Source organism: Scyliorhinus canicula, chromosome 4 (genome assembly GCF_902713615.1).
Source record: "Scyliorhinus canicula chromosome 4, sScyCan1.1, whole genome shotgun sequence".
Taxonomy (NCBI): domain Eukaryota; kingdom Metazoa; phylum Chordata; class Chondrichthyes; order Carcharhiniformes; family Scyliorhinidae; genus Scyliorhinus; species Scyliorhinus canicula.
Window position 1 is genome coordinate 228,957,685 of NC_052149.1, and position 19,454 is coordinate 228,977,138.

Sequence of the window (19,454 nt, forward strand, 5' to 3'; positions counted from 1 at the left end):
CGTGCGTGTCCCCCCACGACCCTTGCTGCCCCCCCCCTCCCCTCCCCCCCCCCCCCCCCCCCCCCCCCCCCCCCCCCCCCCGGGTTGCTGCTGCCACGACCCCGAACGTCTATCTCTGATCTAAAAAGTCAAGGAAAGGTTGCCACCGCCTGGCGAATCCCTGTACCGACCCTCTCAGGGCAAATTTGATCCTTTCTAGCTGAATATAGCTAGCCATATCGTTAATCCAAGTTTCAACGCTTGGAGGCCTCGCGTCCTTCCATTGAATTAATATCCTTCGTCGAGCCACTAGGGACGCAAAGGCCAGTATTCCGGCCTCCCTAGCCTCCTGTACCCCCGGTTCTACCCCGACCCCAAAGATCGCAAGCCCCCATCCTGGTTTGACCCTGGACCCCACCACCTTCGACACCGTCCTTGCCACCCCCTTCCAGAACCCTTCCAGCACCGGACATGCCCAGAACATATGCACATGGTTCGCTGGGCTTCCCAGACATCTGACACACCTGTCCTCACCCCCAAAGAACCGGCTCATCCTTGTCCCCGTCATGTGAGCTCTATGCAGCACCTTAAATTGAATGAGGCTCAGTCTCGCACACGAGGAGGAAGAGTTGACCTTCTCCAGTGCATCCGCCCACGTCCCAATATACTACACTATTTATACTATTTAAAATATTTCTTAAAAGTTATTATAAAATGCTTCTCTACTGCTTTGTCCTATCGTGTTATCCATTCTAGTGTGAACAAAATAAGACAACCATCTAACAGACAAAAATATATGGAAAATAACAATACAAGTGCATTTGGCCCATCAAGTCCTTTCCACATATTTTGCAGCCCGCCTGCATAAGCAATGTTCATTGTTATCCTGTACTACACTACCACCCTTCCCCCAACCAGGTTGGTAGTTTAGTAGTTATGTTACTTGACTTTTAATCCGTAGGCCTTAACTAATGATTTGGAGACATGAATTCAAATCCCAACATGATATTTGTAGAATGTAAATTCAATTAATCAGGTAAATCTGGAATAATAAGCGAATGTCTTTAATAATGGCTATGGAATTATTAACTTCTCATTTTAAAAAAAATCCCCATCTGGTTCACTAATGTAATTTATTAAGGAACATCTATGTCCTTACCTGGTCTGTTCTGATTTCAGACCCACAGCAATGTGTTTGAATCTTAATTATCCTTTGAAATGGCCAAACATTTATATCAAACTGTAAAGCCATTCTTCTTTAACCTGGGTACCAGACATTACGATGGCACTCCCAGCAGTGTTGACCCTGCTCTCACCAACTGGGGACTTGTGCAAAAATGTTGAAGCGTCTCACAGCAGTCGCTAGGTTGGAGTTCGGCCTCAGGCGAGGAAGTCAGACCCCGCCGAGTTACGGTTCCCCGTGACATGTGTCACTCCCCACCCCAACACTATCCTGCACCAACCTCACCCCCACACCATCCTCACTCCCACACCACATACCCCGCCCCCCCCGAGTATGCAGTCTAATCATGCATCCTGTCTTGCGTTTTGCAGGACCTGCTGGTGATGGGGCGGGCCTTTCTGGTGTCCTCCTCCCCCAACCAGAGCCCTGGGCAGTGAGTAGCAACGAGGATGACACCGACAGGGATGAGGCCATCAACCCGAGTCTAATGATGACACTGACTTTCCGTCACAGCTGTCTCCAACATCTTTCACCATCCAAAGGTCATTCGCCACAGTTGAGCACTTTAGTGAAGAGGCTCCTGGGACTATCTGGTACTCACCACACAAGTGTCAGAAGGATGTGAGGGGTGGGCTGGTCTAAACCGGCACAGAGGGGGGCGTTTGTGGGTGGGCTTGGCTCAGGGACCGTAGTTCAGCCAGCGCTCACCGCTCTGATGTCCCACCCTCACCCCAACCGTCCCCATCTCCACCACCCCAGGGATTAAATGAGACCGTGTGATGGAATGGCCAGCTCGCATGCCAAGTGGATGGTGGAAAATGCTACCGTGGGCACGAGTCAGACGTTGATGGTTTTGCAGGGACCTGCTGGCGTGGGGCACAAACTCTGATATCGCAACTAGCGAGGGACATGAACATGGTGTCGGAATTGGTTCCATTTAGTGCAATTCTCTGCCCAATCGTGATTCTCACTTCCGACATCGCGAAGTGGAGAATACAGCCCAGGGATAGAGTGTTGTCAACCATTTTCACTCAGAAGTGCTTAGTGGATGGTCCAGGACCTACTTCAAATTTTGTGACTACAAGAACTGGTCAGAGGCTGGATATTCTGGATGAGTAGCTGACCACCTGACTTCCCCGTGGCTCTGCTTACTCTGCAAGGCACCAGTCAGGAATATGATTGAATACTCTCTACTTGCCTGGATGAATGCAGCTCCAACAATACTCGAAGCTCAAAGTGAAGAACAATTCTGCCCTCTTCATTGGCAACCATCCACTATCTTAAATATTCACTTTCTCCACCACTGGCACACTGTAGATGTGTACTATCTACAGCATGCATTTCAACAACTTTCAAAGACTTCTTCGACAGTACTATCCAGATCCATGACCTTCACTGCCTAGAGGAGCATTGCGAGCAGGCGCATGCAGACACTACTATCTACAAGTCACACACCATCTTAACTTGGAAATATACTGGCTGGGATTCTCTGAAACCCCGGCCAAGTGTTAACGCCGGGGTAAACGCCCAGTGATTCAGCGGCCCTCAGGGGGCCAGCACGGCGATGGAGTGCTCCACGCAGCTCCGGCATCAACACGTGGCCCTGCACAGCCGGCACAGGTCCGCGCATGCGCGTGATGGCCGTCTCTGCGCTAGCGCATGCAGTGGTGGCCATCTTCCACGCCGGGCAACATGGCAGAGCCCTATAGCGGGCCCGCGCAGAAGGAGGTAGGCCCCCTCCAGATTACTGCCTAGATGCCGTGGAGCACCCCCCCCTGCAACCGGGACGGCCATCGTGGTACCAGGTTGGAACCACGCCGGCAGAACTTGGGGGGGGGGGGGGGGGGGATTCGGCCGGTCGACCGCGGAGAATTGCGTCGGAACGGCATGGCGGGAATTTACCACGTCACCACCAATTCTCCGACCTGGCACGGGCTCGGAAAATCCCAGCCATTATAATTCCTCCACTGTTACTGGGTCAAAGGTCCACCTAACAGCATTAAAGTAGAAGCAAAATCATGCAGATGCTCGGAGATCTGAAATAAAAACAGAATATGCTGGTAAAGCTCAGTCGATTTAGATTTATTGTCATGTGTACTGAGGTACAGTGAAAAATATTGTTCTGCGTACAGTCAGGCAGATCGTTCCATACATGATAAACATAGGACATACGGTAAATACACAATGTAAATACATAGACATCGGTGAAGCATATGGGTGTAGTACTACACAGTAGAGAAGATGCGTGGAGAGTTCAGTCTGGAAGAGGATCATTCAGGAATCTGGTAACAGCGGGGAAGAAACCATTTATGAATCTTTTAGTGTGTGTTCTCAGACTTTTGTATCTTCTGCCCAATGGAAGAAATTGTAAGAAAGAATAACCCGGTTGGGAGGGGTCTTTGATTAGGCTACCCACTTTCCTAAGGCAGCAGGAGTTGTAGATAGAGTCAATGAATGGGAGGCGAAGGCAGCGCGGTGGCTCAGTGGTTAGCGCTGCAGTCTCACGGCGCCGAGGTCCCAGGTTCGATCCCGGCTCTGGGTCACTGTCCGTGTGGAGTTTGCACATTCTCCCCGTGTCTGCGTAGGTTTTGCCCCCACAACACAAAGATGTGCAAGGCAGGTGGATGGACCACGCTAAATTGCCCCTTAATTGGAAAAAATGAATTGGGTACTCTAAATTTTTTTAATGAATGGGAGGCGGGTTCACATGATGAACCGAGCTGTCTTCACAACTCTCTAGTTTCTTACCGCGCAGCAGCCTTACCAGGCTGTGATGCATCCAGATAGGATGCTTTCTATGGTGCATCTGTAAAAGTATGTGGACATGCTGAATTTCCTTAGTTTCCTGAGGAAGTATAGGCTTTGTTGTGCTTTCTTGGTCATAGCATCGACGTGGGTGGACCAGGCCAAATTGTTGTAATGTGCACACCTAGGAATTTGAAGCTGTCAACCATCTCCACCTCCGCACCATTGATGCAGACAGGTGTGTACGACTCTTCGCTTCACAGAATCATAGAATTTACAGTACAGAAGGAGACCATTCGTCCCATCAAGCTGCACCCGGCCCTTGGAAAGAGCAACCGACTTAAGCCCACACCTCCACCCTATCCCCGTAACCTAGTAACCCCACCTAACCTTTTGGGCTCTAAGGGGCAATTTAACTTGGCAAATCCGACTAACCTGTACATCCTTGGACTGTGGGAGGAAACGGGAGTACCCGGAGGAAACCCACGCAGACGCGGGGAGAAAGTACAATTTCCACACACACAGTCATCCGAGGCCAGAATTGAACCCAGGTCCCTGGAGCTGTGAGGCAGCAGTGCTAGCCACTGTGCCGCCCTTCCTGAAGTCAATGACCAATTCCTTAGTTTTGCTGAAATTGAGGGGTAGATTGTTGTCGTTGCCCCATGCCACAAGGTTTTCTATCTCCCTCCTGTACTCTGACTCATTGTTTGAGATCCGACCGACTGCGGTTGTGTCATCAGCAAACTTGTAGATGGAGCTGGAGCTGAATTTTGCCACACAGTCGTGTGTATGGAGTGTATAGTAGGAGCTAAGAACGCAGCCTTGTGGGACCCCAGTATTGAGGGCTATTGTGGAGGAGGTGTTGTTGGTTATCCTTGCTGATTGTGATTTATTGGTCAGGAAGTCGAGGATCCAGTTGCAGAGGGAGGAACCAGTAGGAGTCTGACGTAGGAGTCCTTGTTGTCGAGATGCTCCAGAGATGAGTGTAGGGCCAGGGAGATAGCATCTGCTGTGGACCAGTTGTGGTGGCATGCTAATTGGGGTGGATCAAGACATTCTGGGAGTGTGGAGTTGACGTGTCTCATGACCAACCTCTTGGAGCACTTCATTATGATAGATGTCAAGGCTGGACAGTAGTCATTGAGGCATGTTGCCTGGTTCTTCTTTGGCACTGGTATGATGGTGGTCTTTTTGAAGCAGATGGGAACCTCGGAATGGAGTAGGGAGTGGTTGAAGATGTCCACGAACACATCCGCCAGTTGGTCTGCGCAGCATCTGAGTGCCCGACCAGGAACTCCGTCAGGACCCGTTGCTTTCCGAGGGTTCACTTTCACAAAGGCCACTCTGACATTGGAGGCTGTGACAGAAGGTATGGGTGTGTCCGAGGCTGTTGGGGCAGTTGACAACGGTTTGTTGGTTTCCTGCTCAAAATGAGCATAGAATGCAGTGTGTTCATTGGGAGGGGTGCTCTGTTGCCAGAGGTTCTACTTGGCTTTGCTTTGTAGCCCGTTACATTGTTTAAGCCTTGCCACAACCAACGAGAGTCTGCGTCATTAGTCTATGATTCTAGTTTAGTCTGGTATTGTCTCTTGCTGTCCCTGATGGCTTTGTGGAGGTTGTACCTAGATTTCTTGTACAGGTCAGGGTCAGTAGGTCTGACAGCATCTGTGGAGAGAGGAACAGAGTTAATGTTTCGAGTCCTTGCTGACTCTTCATCGGTTCCAAGTCTGTGTCTCTCTTCACAAACACTCAAAAGTGCAAAAGAACCAAATGCCAAATACGGAACAACTCTGGGGAAACTCTTCTCTGGTCCCTGAGGAAAATTAGTAGATTTGCTCCTACTTTTTAGTCTGTCACCACCTATTAACCACTTTGCACCTTCTTTGGTGGATCAACTAGATTGAGAGTTTGCTGTTGATTCACGCCATTGTATAACACAGCATCAGCATTAACTGCTGACTGTTTCCTGAATATGTGAAAACTGTCTTCTTGACTGATTGTACCAAAGGTTAATCTGAGAAGAATGTTGCATCGTTATGAAATGATAAAAGCGTACCACTCTTAAAGTTTCTTGCGACTAACACCAGTAACTCTAAATTGAAAAATGACTAATTGAAAAATTGAAAGAAATTTATAACTTTTACAATTGACTTGATCATCTGGTTATGCAATTAAAATGTTTGTTCTGGCTGACTCGCCTTGCAATGGAGTTAAACAACTGTGTAACTGTATCTTTGAACTTACTGTAATATATGTATTGTTACTAATTATGCTGTACCTTGTTTCAGGCATGTCTTCCATAAACAGTGCGTTGATCCCTGGTTGAATGAACATTGTACTTGCCCCATCTGCAAACTAAACATCCTGAAGGCTCTGGGATTGCTGATAGGGGTAAAAGCGAGTTTTATTAATTATGTATGCAATTTTTATTAAGAACGCCAATAATATGGTAGGCAATTCTTCCTGAACATAGGTTGTGTCGTGTGTATGTTTAACTCTGATATTGTAGCAGTAAGGTAGGTGTGAGCTGGTACAGTACAAAACAGCTCCAAAGGAGCCAGTCTTAGAAAAATATACTTGTCTAATACATTTTTAGTCCTATTCAGCTAGTTTATGATGGCATGATGAAGATGGTGTTTTTGTGTTTTGTTACATTTTCTCATTAATTCTATCGAGAAACTTGCTTCACAATTCCATAAACTCCCTATTAAATTTTATTTTGGCTTTGGCTGTCACATTTGTGTATTAGCTGCACTTGCTTCAAAAACTAAGAGCTAAATCTCTGCTTATGAGTGAAGGGAAAACCTACATCAACAAAGTTACTCAAAGTATGTGGTTAACCCAGTATAGAGCAGATAGCTGTAAACTTCGCTCAGTTTAATCTAACACTTCCACAAAGGACCTGTGAGTTTTATAAAGGGAAATGTTGGGTCAATTCACCCAATAAAATGACGAAGGGCAGGTTTTATTGAGCAACCCGCCGCATGTTTTTCGGCGGCGGAGGAGGCCCATCAGCAGGATTTTCTGGTCCCGCCATTTTCAATGGCATTTCCCATTGCTTGCACCCCTCGTCGCCTGGAAACCCTTGCGCCGTCAGTGGGACTGGAATATCCCGCCGCGTGAAAAGCAGGTAAATTCCACCCCTTGTGTCACTCTGAACAGGTTTGGCGGGGTGTTTCCTGGCGTCTTTTTAGGTGAGATCCAGGCCTGTGTTCACCCACACTTAGTAATTTTTTGGGGGCTTGGGGAGTTTCTCACCCGTCAACCCCACATTTAAATTTTTCTTCTGCAGTTGGGAACTAAACTTGCCGTCCAGACCAGCTCCTCCTGGATCGGGTCGCCATTTTGAAATGGTGTCCCGATCTCAAAGTGAGCTTGAAGGTCCCCCATATGCCCCATCCATAGAAAATACGACCCCACGCAGACATGCGCAACATCCCCCAACCCTCCACCCCCGAGGGGCAACCCCCCCATCCCGTCTCCATCAGTAGCCATCAGTAAAAGTTATCAGGAGCACCCTTCCAACCACCTCCTCCCATCCAGGCATGGAGGTGACCCTGCCCCACATGCACCCATTCTAGTGGGCATCGGAGCATACCTCTCCCCACCAAAGGGTCGCTAAGGGCTCCCCACCTTTCCAGCCCCCCACCTTTTAGGGCACCCCCTCAACCTTTTTGACACCCCTTTATAGCCCCCTGCATCCCCCCCTCACCATACCCCTTCACCCCATTTTCATGGGCATAACCCCCTCAGACCCCACCGCTTGGCACTGTCAATCTGGGCCCTGCCCCTGACACTCTGACAGTGCTAGTTTGGCACTGCCCTGTCCTGTCCCCAACCACCGAGTATGCTGCTTTGGCCTCCGAGACCCCCAGAGTGGCCATGATGCCTGGTCTTCGCTTGTACTAATGGGCGCCCAGGTGAGGCCCCGCTGATACGACCAGTGCCCCCCGGAAAACTGTAGCCTCAAATCAGCCGTACATATTTAAAGAAGCCCAATGGAGATGGGCACAACGCGATGGAAAAATTGTGCTCGTAGTTTCCACAACTGAGACTGGGGTAAAGAAGTAATTTATGTCAAATAAAAAGTAACGTCTGTTGTGAATATCTGATTCTATACTTCATGTGTTTTAGAGATAGAACTTTTCATTTTAGGAATTTAAATAAATGGAAACATCTGATTGAGAAACTGATGAGCAACGCTGAAGCAAGTGTAACTCAAACAGACCTATGTTTATTTATTGAGGTCAGGGTTACAAGGGAGAAAACCCACACAATGGATAACCAAGCTTTAAGGTTTTGGTAGGGATAGGAGGTCTGCAGTTATTTTAATAAGAAATTTAGATTAATCATGTAGTTTCAAGATCAAAGAAACTAAAAGAACGTTTGTAGATGAAGGAGTTCCTTGGTGGGATGAGGGAGTCTGGCGAGAGGGTAGTTAATTTAATTGGAGATATAAATTAGTCATCTAGGAAAAGATAATTAGTTTACATTTGTTTGGAACATCCCAATTATGCCATGTTGCAATAGAGATTGGATCAGGCAAGATTAGGGGTTCCTTTGTTTAATGTATCTGTCTCTGTTTTTTGCTCACAGAGGCAGTTGCCACTCACCTTGTGTAGTGTGCAGCTCACCTAGTCGGGAGAAAAAGGATGAATGCTTTTCAGGCCTGCACCTTAAGCAGAGAAAATAGTCACTTTATCATTCACTATATAGAAAGTGGATGGGAGCTCGTAGTCAGTATGAAAACCGAGTTCGTGAGGGAATACGTGGCTGGAGGATTTGCCTAGCTTGAACCTAGAGGAGGAAATCCACAATAACACTCATTGTGAAATCAAGCCGTTCACTTGATTGGAATAAGGCAGAGGGAGAAATTTGTCTGGGGCTATACAGCAGCTGTGGACTAGGAGAATAGAGCTATTGGAAGCCAGGGGTGTTCCATTTTTCTGTCACTTCACAGAAATTGAAAGAAAAGCTCAAGCTGTAATGCCCCAGATCTTGCAATGCAGATGTGGAAACACTTGGGAGTAGGTCCCATGAAAGTGGATAACTTTCAAGAACCTGAGAAGTAGCCAAAGCATTCTGGGAAAGTCATAGTGGAAAAGGGACATTTCCGTGAAGGATTTTAGTCTAAAATGTATGTGGCTGTGTTTTATGGTGCTTTCAAAGTTAAGCAATTACCAGTTCAGTGTTTATTTAGTACATGCTTTGTTCTTTTATATGCAGTAAAGTTGGATTTTGTTTAAAATGTGAAATGTTGTGGCGTAATTTCTTTCAGTCAATCACTGGGTGTTCGAATTTCCTTTTAAATGGTAATGGTCACTATGGAGATAACACTCACCAGTAAATTAATTGTTTTTCATTCTCTTGGATACCATTCTGTTTGGGTCTTTCCTCCCAGCCAAGAGGGTGTTGTTACTGGAAATTCCAAAATTAATACAGTCCCAGCCAGTACCGGCTGGTCTTTAGGAGGTTTGAGTTGAGATTATGTCAGTACCTCAGCTTATAATATTTTTAAAGCATTTTTCTTAATGATGTGCTTTTGAATAGTTAAATAAAACAGTTGATTTGTCCCTTGCAGCCAGACATGCACTGCACAGAGAATTCAACGTTTGATATGGAGAGGTCGGTCAGAGGATCACCAGCTAATCAGAGATCCATGCCTATTGATGTGACTAATGACGGTTCCATCAGTCTCGAACCACTCCAATTTCTAGGGAGCTCTCAGTTGGGTCAGGAAGAAGACTCTGTACCTCGATCCAGGGAGATGAACATCACCGTAACCAGTAAGATTTTCAGTAATCAGTAATGTTTGAAAAATAAATGCCTGCTAAAGGACGCAAAGTAATGCTGTTTTCTCCCTCTTACAAAGGAACAGGCCATTGCTTGATGTTGCTACCAAATTCTTATGCTGGTAGTTTTATTTGAAAAGCAGGATTCATGCAGGGATATATGGGAGCAATATCCCATGAAGTGATAATGAGACATTCATGGAGCATTTAATTTTCTAAATCACCAGTGGCACAGAGTTTTATTTAACTATGATTTTTGGAAGAAATATTTTTACCATCTACTGTTTTTAGACTGACATGCCATCATACGATACTCAACCATTCGTTGATCTTTGGTGTGAGACCCTCTGATTAAAAGCTGCTGCTTTATTTTAGAATGTCAGGTTGTTTTAAAGTTTGCTGCCACCGTGTGGCAGAAAACACCTTACTGCATCATAAATTAAAGCAGCTCTGCCCTGAGCAACTAGGATTTTGTTGTGTTCCAACACAACGTTCAATAGTTTTGACTTGTTTTATTCCCCTCTTCTCCCTTTCACCCCCCAAAATAACTTTATTCAATTTCATGAGTGTTATAAGAAAAGTTGAGATGCATTTTAAACAAAAAATTGTTTGTTAACCTTTGTTTTGAAGAACATGGCAACATTTCCAAATGAGTAAGAATAATGCGCAATTGTTAACATTCCCCGATGTCTATTTTTTATTTTCCTTGCATGTTTGTAGCTTTTCTATCAGAATTGTTTCCATCACTTGGTGATACTCCTAAAATGAGGGTGTTAATGGATAAGATTATGGCTTGCATGCTGTTTACCTTGAAGTATTTATCTTCAATCAGACTGAGATGTATTGATTTAATAATTGTGGAACACTTTCTGATGTATTATATCAATCATTGAAACAATCTGTTATACTGTAGGCATGGATCTACTGAGCTGATTCCGTAACTTGCTTGCAAAACTTGTAACATCTTTCTTGCCTCACTGATCAAATCGCAAAGGTGCTAATAATGCAGGCTCAGAGTAGGAAATAATGGTTAAACTATGTGGGATCTCCTGAACACTTGTAAAATAAATGAATAGCTGGCTCCTCTAAATTGCAGGTGCTTTCTCTGTAATTTTCTTAACATGTTTGTGTTACTTCATATGTAATATATAAACAGAGGACACAGATTTACGGCAATTGGAAAAAGAATTGATCGAGAGATTGAGAATTTTTTATAATTCTTGACTTGTAATGATCTGGAATGCACTGAATGAAAGGGTGGCAGAAGCATGGTTCAATAGTAACTTTCAGAAGGGAATTAAATAAATACTTAAAAAAGAAAAAACATATGGCACTACATGGAAAGTGCAAAGGGAGTAAAACTAATTGTGTAACTTTCAAAGAACTGGCACAGGCATAATGGACAGAATGGCTTCCTCCTGTATTTACAAAGGTATATAATGCTTTAAATATGTTCTAAGTTGTACAAAGGATATTTTTCTGAAGTGGTTTTAACAAAGGGTAACTTTTAATTTATGTCTTGAAATTATATTGTTTCAGCCTTAATAGTTGTATGCTCTATGCCTGGTTTAAAGTTGTTTTTAAGAACAGATTTATTATCAGTCAATTATTTACAATACTGTGCTTTAATGCTGGCAATCAATCACGTAGCCTTCTTTCTTTTTGTTTCTTCCTGATAATTAGTTGCTAGGTAGACAAAAGAAAATGTTTTGCAGGAGGAAGGGATTGAGCACTGAGACAAGGTCCAAGATTTTGTGTTTTTAGGTCAGAACCTGATGTTGGGATCAAATGTGGTTCTGACCCTGCTAATGTCAAGTTTTGCTGGATTGGCCAATTAGTGCCCAGAAGGCATGCTCAATGTCCAATTAAGAACAGCAGGAACGCTCTCAAAGCTGAACGGTCTTCCAGAATTGAAGGAGCTGCTACTTTCCATTGCAGGTAAGGAAGAGAGATGTACCCCCATTTTGAGCTGCCCTCTCGTCACTTTGAACGTATTTCAAATTTTAAAAGACCTAAATTTCCAGAGCACCATTGTGGAGAGAAAACCCCACATGGCCAGGTGCGGCAGCTGCAAGGGGCCTCAAAATGATCCTGAAGCGTTGGGTGGCCCTAGCCTGCTGCCAGAAAGCTGCCTCTGGGCATCTACCATGCTCCCAACCCCATCTGACTGGAGGGCTTTAATTGGCTTTTTAATTGATTAGCGGGGTATCTGCTGCCGGCAAGAATGTAACTCTTCCATTGTCCGATCCAGCTTTCAGGAAAATGGACGGAAGTCAGGATAATGACAGGGACCCGGCGGAAACACAATTGGGAAATTCTGCGTATGCCTGCCTCCATTACTGCTCTATAGCATGGTCAACTCCTGTCTACAATTTTACACATCCCTATAGATTGGTGGTTTTTATTTATAGCCCAATATAAAATGTGCAGCACATCTCTTGGTTGTTGTGCTTGCCACTAAAGCATAGTAAGTTGCCAGTAGTCAAAGTAAGATGTCCCCTTTTTCCAAATCCAACTTTAGAAAGGTTTTTTTTTATTTTGCTGTAAATTCATCAAAAAAGTCTCAGAAATATCAGATACAGTAGGAAATTTTCTGACTTTATTTCCAAAAGTAGACATGTGGCCTAAATCTTACAACCTTTTGGACATCCCTCTCATAAAATTGGACTTCAAAATCAACAGATAGCAACCTTGCTTGTTGAATTTGCCAACATAAGATTGGTGAATCATCTCTGTATCGGAATAAATCGATATGACTTACTTGGTGTGTTTCCAAATCTAAAGTCACATATCCGTTTTGAGGTACTAAGTGCATAGCCTTTTATTTTAGTTACAATTTCACAGATTTAAAGACAAATGATGTGAGGGGACTGCTGTGTTGTGGTCAGAGTTGACCACTGCGAACTAAAAAAGTGAATTGCTGTCAAGTCACTCATATATTAATAGTATCTTCCACACAGACCAGAACAGCAAGTTATGCCTCTACCCTCAACAATATTTTTATCATGACTACAGGGGGAGAAAGGGCAAGTGGTGAGAGTTGTAATCCTGGTCTCGCAAAGTATTACCATCAATCTCACAGTTTTCTGGATTGAATTCCATTTTCCACTTTACCGCTGAATTCACCAGACCATCTATAGCTTCTGCAGTCTACAGCTTCCCTCCTCATTAGCAACCACATGGCCACTTTTTGTATCATCTGCAAACTTCTTTATTTTGCCTTCTGCATTTGAGTCCAAATCATTAATATAAACTAAGAAAAGCAAGGGACCAAATATTGATCCACTTCCTTTATAGCATGTTGTAAAATGAATTGAGAGACTGCTGAGTCAAGTATAAGATACCTTCTGTCAAGCTTCACTTTTGTTCTAAATCATTTGATCTATGCAAAAAGAGAACTATCGCTACTGACAAAAGGAATGCAGGAAACTGAACAATGTCAAACGTTGTATGTAAATCACATCTATGTACTGTCAGTGAATATAATTGATACCAATTTACTAAAATTAGAAAACTATTCCACAAATTTTTGAACACTTGTTTCATTCATCTTTTAAAGAATAGCTCTACATTTTTTTAAAGTTGTGCTGGTCAATGAAGAGCAACCCAGTCTGAACCCATTGTCCTGCAGTACATCCATAGCCCTGCAGGTCAAGCTCTTTGAGTAGATATTTTAGAATATGGTCAGAGTTTATCCCACTACCACCCTTTGAGGCAGTGAGTTCTAGATTCCTACTGCCCTCTGGGTGAAAAAATGATTCCTCCTTCCTCTCCAATGCTTCTACAAATTTCTTTAAATCTCTGCCCCATAGTTTTGAACCCTCTGCTAAGATAAATAGGTCAACTATAATTGCTCTATCTCGGTCCCTTAAAATTTTATGCACTTCAATTAAGTCATCCCCTCAGCCTCCTCTCTTTCAAGGAAAACAACCCGGCCTATTCAATCTTTCTTCATAACCAAATATTTTGGTAACACAGTATCGCAATTGTTATGGCGAGAAAGAGGCCATTCAGCCCATTATGTCTGCACCACTCTCCAAATGAGTATTCTGATTTAGTGCCATTTCCCTTCCTTTTCCCCATATCTCTGCACATTGTTTCTATTCTAATGCCCTCTTGAATGCCTTGATTGAACCTCCCTCCACCATACTTCCTGGCAGTGCAGTCCCGACCGGAACCATTCGTTGTGTGAAAGATTTTTTCTCTCATCATATTTGTTTATTTTGCAAATCACTTTTGATCTGTGCCTTCTTGTCCTTGATCCCTTAATGAGTTGGAACAGTTTCTCCCTATCTACTCTGCCCAACCCCCTCATGATTTTGAACAAAGACTTTTTCGAGGAGGTCACAACGATGATTGATGCAGGTAGGGCAGTGGATGTTGTCTATCTGGACTTCAACAAGGCCTTTGACAAGGTCCCTCATGGCAGACTGGTACAAAACGTGAAGTCACACGGGATCAGAGGTGTGCTGGCAAGAATTGATGCGGAACTGGCTAGGTCATAGAAGGCAGAGAGTAGCAATGGAAGGGTGCTTTTCTGATTGGAGGGCTGTGATTAGTGGTGTTCCGCTGGGATCAGTGCTGGGACCTTTGCTGTTCACAGTATATATAAATGATTTGGAGGAAAATGTAATTGGTCTGATTATTAAGTTACGGATAGCGATGAGGACTGTCAGAGGATACAGCAGGATTTAGATTGTTTGGAGACTTGGGTGGCGAGATGGCAGATGGAGTTTAATCCGGACAAATATAAGGTAATGCATTTTGGACGGTCTAATACAGGTAGGGAATATACAGTGAATGGTAGAACCCTCAAGAGTATTGACAGTCAGAGAGATCTTGGTGAATAGGCCCACAGGTTACTGAAAGGGGCAACACAGGTGGAGAAGGTAGTCAAGAAGGCATAGGCATACTTACCTTCATTGGCCGGGCATTGAGTATAAAAATTGGCAAGTCATGTTGCAGCTGTATAGAACCTTAGTTAGGCCACATTTGGAGTATAGTGTTCAATCCTAGTCGCCATATTACCAGAAGGATGTGGAGGCTTTAGAGAGGGTGCAAAAGAGATTTATCAGGATGTTGCCTGGTATGGAGGGCATTAGCTATGAGTAGAGGTTGAATAAACTTGCTTTGTTCTCACTGGAATGAAGGAGGTTGAGGGGCGACTTGATAGAGGTCTACAAAATTATGAGGGGCATAGACAGAGTGGATAGTCAGAGACATTTTTCCCAGGGTAGAGGGATCAATTACAAGGGGGCATAGGTTTAAGGTGCAATGGGCAAGGTTTAGTAGAGATGCACAAGGTAAGTTTTTTACACAGAAGGTAGTGTGTGCCTGGAACTCGCTGCCGGAAGAGGTGGTGGAAGCAGGGACGATAGTGAAGTTTAACGAGCATCTTGACAAATACATGAATAGGATGGGAATAGAGGGATACGGACCCCGGAAGTGTTGAAGATTTTAGTTTAGACGGGCAACATGGTCGGCGCAGGCTTAGAGAGCCGAAGGGCCTGTTCCTGTGCTGTACTTTTCTTTGTTCTTTGTTATCCCTATCAAATCTCCGTAGTCTTTTCTTCAAGGAAAACAGTCCCAACCTCTCCAATCGATTCATACACCTGAAGTTTAGTCATTAACTGCTTTACTAACTGCTCTCTCTACCTGTCCTGCCACCTTCAAAAATCTACGTACATATACAACCAGGCCCCTCTGCTTCTGCACCCCTTTCCCGTACCAGCCTCCCCGGACAGGCGCCGGAATGTGGCGACTAGCGGCTTTTCACAGTAACTTAATTGAAGCCTACTCGTGACAATAAGCGATTTTCATTTTTCATTTAAGAATTTTACCCCTTATTTTGTATTGTCGCTCCATGTCCTTCCTACCAAAATGCCTCACTTCGCTCTTCTCCACATTGAGCTTCATCTGGCACCTATCTGCCGATTCTATCCACTTGTCTCTGTCCTTTTGAGGTTCTAAACTCCTCACAGTTTACAGACATCCAAGTTTCGTATAATCTGTAAACTTTGAAATTTTCTCCTGCAGACCAAGATCTAGGGGTGCGATCTACCTACCGTTCACGCCAGTGGTATATTTCGGTCCCACACCGACATGGGTTTTCTGGCGATGAGGGGTGTAGTCACCGGGAAATCCTGTTGACAACTGCAGGGTCAGTAAATCCTGCTAGCGGGCCGCCGAAAAACACACGGCAGGTTGGTCGGTAAATACCGCCCTAGGTCATTAATATATATCAGGAAAAGAAGGGTCCCAATACCAACTCCTGGGAACACTACAAACTTTCCTCCAGCCCAAAAATATCTGTTGACAGTTACACTCTGCTTCCTGCTCTTCAGCCAATTTTGTATTCATGTCGCTACTGTCCCTTTTATTCCATGAGCTATAACTTTTCTCAAGTCTGTTTTGTGGCACTGCATCGGACACGCTCTTAAATCTCCTCTACATCCTCTCCAGTGCAATCGGATCTTTCCCATAATGTGGTGACCAGAATTGTATGCAATACTCAAGCTGTGATCTAACCAGTTCTGGCATAATTTACCTGCTCTTCAATTCAACGTTGCGGCTGTGTGCCTTTGTTGACCTGTCTTGTCCTGCACTCTTTAAGGAACTGTGGATACTCCAAAAACTCTTCCCTCACGCTACACAGTATCTCTTCCCATTTATTGTCTACTCTCTCGTGACACCTCCCGAAATGCATTGCATCACAGTTTTCTGGATTGAATTCCACTTTCCACTTTTCCCTGAATTACCCAGACCATCTATAGCTTCTGCAGTCTAAAGCTTTCCTCCTCAATAGCAACCACATGGCCACTTTTTGTATCATCTACAAACTTCTTCATTTTGCCTTCTACATTTGAGTCCAAATCATTAATATAAACTAAGAAAAGCAAGGAACCAAATACTGATCCACTTTCTTTATAGCATGTTGTAAAATGAATTGAGAGACTTCTGAGTCAAGTATAAGATACCTTCTGTCAAGCTTCACTTTTGTTCTAAATCATTTGAAATCCAAATCTTTAATATAAACTAAGAAAAGCAAGTGACCAAATACTGAGCATGTAGAACCCCAAGGGTTCCTTCCAGCTGCAAAAACAACCTTGTCAAGAAAAGAACAAAGAAAAGTACAGCACAGGAACAGGCCCTCCACGCCTGCGCCGACCATGCTGCCCGTCTAAACCTTCACTCTTCACAGCACGGTAGCGCAAGTGGAGAGCACTGTGGCTTCACAGCACCAGGGTCCCAGGTTTGATTCCCCGCTTGGTCACTGTCTGTGCGGTGTCTGCACATTCTCCCTGTGTCTGCGTGGGTTTCCTCCGGGTGTTCCGGTTTCCTCCAACAGTCCAAAGACGTGCAGGTCAGGTGGATTGGCCATGCTAAATTGCCCTTAGTGACCCAAAAGATTAGGAGGAGTTATTAGGTTACGGAGATAGGGTGGAAGTGAGGGCTTAAATGGGTCGGTGCAGACTCGATGGGCCGAATGGCCTCCTGCACTGTATGTTCTATGTTCCATACATAGAAAATCGAAATAGGAGGAGGCCATTAGGCTATTCGAGCCTGCTCAGAAATCATGGTTGATCATTAAGTTCAATATCCTGATCCCCCCACCCCATATCCCTTGATCCCATTAGCCCCAAGAGCTACGTCAATTCTTCCTTGAAATTACTCGTTTTGGCCTCAACTACTTTCTGTGGTAGTGAATTCTCGAGATTTACCACTCTCTGGGTAAAGAAATTTCTCCTCTCCTCAATCCTAAATGTTTTAAGAGCATAAGGACTAGGAGCAGGAGCTGGCCATCTGGCCCATTGAGCCTGCTCCGCCATTCATTGAGATCATGGCTGATCTTTTGCGGACTCAGTTCCACTTTCCGGCCCGAACACCATAACCCTTAATCCCTTTATTCTTCAAAAAACTATCTATCTTTATCTTAAAAACATTTAATGAAGGAGCCTCAACTGCTTCACTGGGCAAGGAATTCCATAGATTCACAACCCTTTGGGTGAAGAAGTTCCTCCTAAACTCAATCCTAAATCTGCTTCCCCTTATTGTGAGGCTATGCCCCCTAGTTCTGCTTTCACCCGCCAGTGGAAACAACCTGCCCGCATCTATCCTATCTATTCCCTTCATAATTTTAAATGTTTCTATAAGATCCCCCCTCATCCTTCTAAATTCCAACGAGTACAGTCCCAGTCTACTCAACCTCTCCTCATAATCCAACCCCTTCAGCTCTGGGATTAACCTAGTGAATCTCCTCTGCACACCCTCCAGCGCCAGTACGTCCTTTCTCAAGTAAGGAGACCAAAACTGAACACAATACTCCAGGTGTGGCCGCACTAACACCTTATACAATTGCAACATAACCTCCCTAGTCTTAAACTCCATCCCTCTAGCAATGAAGGACAAAATTCCATTTGCCTTCTTAATCACCTGTTGCACCTGTAAACCAACATTTTGCGACTCATGCACTAGCACACCCAGGTCTCTCTGCACAGCAGCATGTTTTAATATTTTATCATTTAAATAATAATCCCTTTTGCTGTTATTCCTACCAAAATGGATAACCTCACATTTGTCAACATTGTATTCCATCTGCCAGACCCTAGCCCATTTACTTAACCTATCCAAATCCCTGTGCAGACCTCCGGTATCCTCTGCACTTTTTGCTTTACCACTCATCTTAGTGTCGTCTGCAAACTTGGACACGGTGCTCTTGGTCCCCAATTCCAAATCATCTATGTAAATTTTGAACAATTGTGGGCCCAACGCTGATCCCTGAGGGACACCACTAGCTACTGATTGCCAACCAGAGAAACACCCATTAATCCCCACTCTTTGCTTTCTATTAATTAACCAACCCTTTATCCATGCTACTAATTTTCCTCTTAATGCCATACATCTTTATCTTATGCAGCAACCTTTTTTGTGGCACCTTGTCAAAGGCTTTCTGGAAATCCAGATATACCACGTCCATTGGCTCCCCTTTATCAACCACACTGGTAATGTCCCCAAAAAATTCCACTAAATTAGTTAGGCACGACCTGCTCTTTATGAACCCATGCTGCGTCTGCCCAATGGTACAATTTCCATCAAGATACCTCGCTATTTCTTCCTTGATGATAGATTCCAGCATCTTCCCTACTACCAAAGTTAAGCTCACTGGCCTATAATTACCCGCTTTCTGCCTACCTCCTTTTTCAAACAGTGGTGTCACGTTTGCTAATTTCCAATCCACCAAGACCACCCCAGAGCCTGGTGAATTTTGGTAAATGATCACTACTGCATTTGCAATTTCCCTAGCCATCTCTTTTAGCACTCTGGGATGCATTCCATCAGGGCCAGGAGACTTGTCTACCTTTAGCCCCATTAGCTTGCCCATCACTACCTCCTTAGTGATAACAATCATCTCAAGGTTCTCACCTGTCATCGCCTAATTTCTATCAGTCACTGGCATGTTATTTGTGTCTTCCACTGTGAAGACCGACCCAAAAAACCTGTTCAGTTCCTCAGCCATTTCCTCATCTCCCATTATTAAATCTCCCTTCTCATCCTCCAAAGGACCAATATTTACCTTAGCCACTCTTTTTTGTTTTATATATTTGTAGAAACTTTTACTATCTGCTTTTATATTCTGAGCAAGTTTACTCTCATAGTCTATCTTACTCTTTATAGCTTTTTTAGTAGCTTTCTGTTGCCCCCTAAAGATTTCCCAGTCCTCTAGTCTCCCACTAATCTTTGCCACTGTGGTGAAT

At 44.3% G+C, this 19,454-nt stretch overlaps 1 protein-coding gene across 5 annotated transcripts in view; it reads left to right on the top strand.

The window, feature by feature from the left end:
• Positions 1-19,454, top strand: part of rnf130 (ring finger protein 130) — a 234,660-nt gene that overhangs the window by 168,735 nt on the left and 46,471 nt on the right. For 4 of the 5 annotated variants that reach the window (XM_038796204.1, XM_038796201.1, XM_038796203.1 and 1 more), the window contains exons 5-6: positions 6,196-6,298; positions 9,489-9,693. In XM_038796204.1, coding sequence (XP_038652132.1) covers positions 6,196-6,298; positions 9,489-9,693 — 308 coding nt within the window. Of the gene's footprint in view, positions 1-6,195; positions 6,299-9,488; positions 9,694-11,382; positions 11,639-19,454 lie in introns of those variants that run through there. The other variant, XM_038796206.1, reaches the window with a different exon arrangement.